Raw genomic sequence first — 1,177 nt, 5'->3', positions numbered from 1 at the left:
AAACCTTAAACCCTCAATTTTCAATTGCGTCCCATCCTGCACAAACCGGTTTATGTAGTAATCAAAGGGATCTTGAAAAGATTATGCATCGTAAAAATCAACGATTGTGACTTTTTGATGTATCCTGATGAGATATGTCACGTTTTTGTAACTCTATAAATAAACACCCACCACCCTCGTAACTCATAACAACAACCAGAAAGGAAACAACAATGGAGCTTTTATTTATGCTTCTTGCTTCTTTCACCTTTTTCTTCTTTCTCTTCCTCCTCCATGGCTTCGACCTTCACGGTAGAAGGAGATTACCTCCGGGGCCTGCCGGCTTCCCCATCATCGGAAATCTCCTTGACATTGGTTCAAAACCCCATGAGTCCCTAGCCAAACTCTCCCAGAAACATGGTCCACTTATGACAGTCCGATTGGGCAGCATCACCACCGTGGTGGCCTCCACACCTGAGGCTGCCAGAGAAATCCTCCAACTGAATGACGAGGCCTGCTCCGGCCGTATTGTCCCAGACGCCGTCACCACCTTTCAGAACCATGACATGGCTGTTCTATGGATCTCAACAAATGAAGAGTGGCGGTCCATCAGAAAAGCCCTCAACACATGTCTCACCCACCAACACAAACTCGACACCGTTTCCGACCTTCGACAGAAAGTGGTGGATGAGGTGCTGGAGTTCCTTCGGGAGTCTGGCAGGAAAAAGGAGGCGGTGGATATCGGAAAGTTGGCATTCGCGGTGGCGCTCAACCAGATGTCCAATACATGCCTTTCACAGAGCGTGGCCAGCTATGATTCCGATGATATCGGAGGTTTTAAGACAGCCGTAAAGACAGTGATGGAGGTGGACGGAAAGTTTAACATAGCAGACATATTTCCGGTGCTGAAGCCATTGGATCCTCAGAACATACGGCGGAAGGCGAAGGCAGCTTATGGTTGGTTTGATGAAGTGACAGAAGGGTTTATAAGCGAGAGGTTAAAGCATCGAGAGTTGAAGCTTCCAAGGTTGGGTGATATGTTGGATTCACTGCTGGATTACAGTGAAGATGAGGAAGCCAACTTCAATCTCTTACATATAAAGGCTTTACTTGTGGTAAATCCTCCTTTATATATATAAATTTAAAATCGTTACTTATAATACACATGCGCACTCACATATATATATATATATGGTTG

The 1,177-nt window shown here is 45.5% G+C and overlaps 1 protein-coding gene across 1 annotated transcript; it reads left to right on the top strand.

Annotated features, from left to right (window-relative positions):
- The first annotated feature begins 212 nt into the window (after positions 1-212).
- On the top strand, positions 213-1,118 carry LOC112521698 (geraniol 8-hydroxylase-like). The gene has a single exon (XM_025130691.1). It carries the CDS (start codon positions 213-215, stop codon positions 1,116-1,118), a length of 906 nt encoding a protein of 301 aa, XP_024986459.1.
- Positions 1,119-1,177: the final 59 nt, after the last annotated feature.

This window comes from Cynara cardunculus, assembly GCF_001531365.2.
Source record: "Cynara cardunculus var. scolymus isolate 2C chromosome LG 11, CcrdV1, whole genome shotgun sequence".
Taxonomy (NCBI): Eukaryota; Viridiplantae; Streptophyta; class Magnoliopsida; order Asterales; family Asteraceae; genus Cynara; species Cynara cardunculus.
The sequence above is the reverse complement of the archived record's forward strand: the minus strand, read 5'-3'. Positions and strand labels throughout refer to the sequence as shown.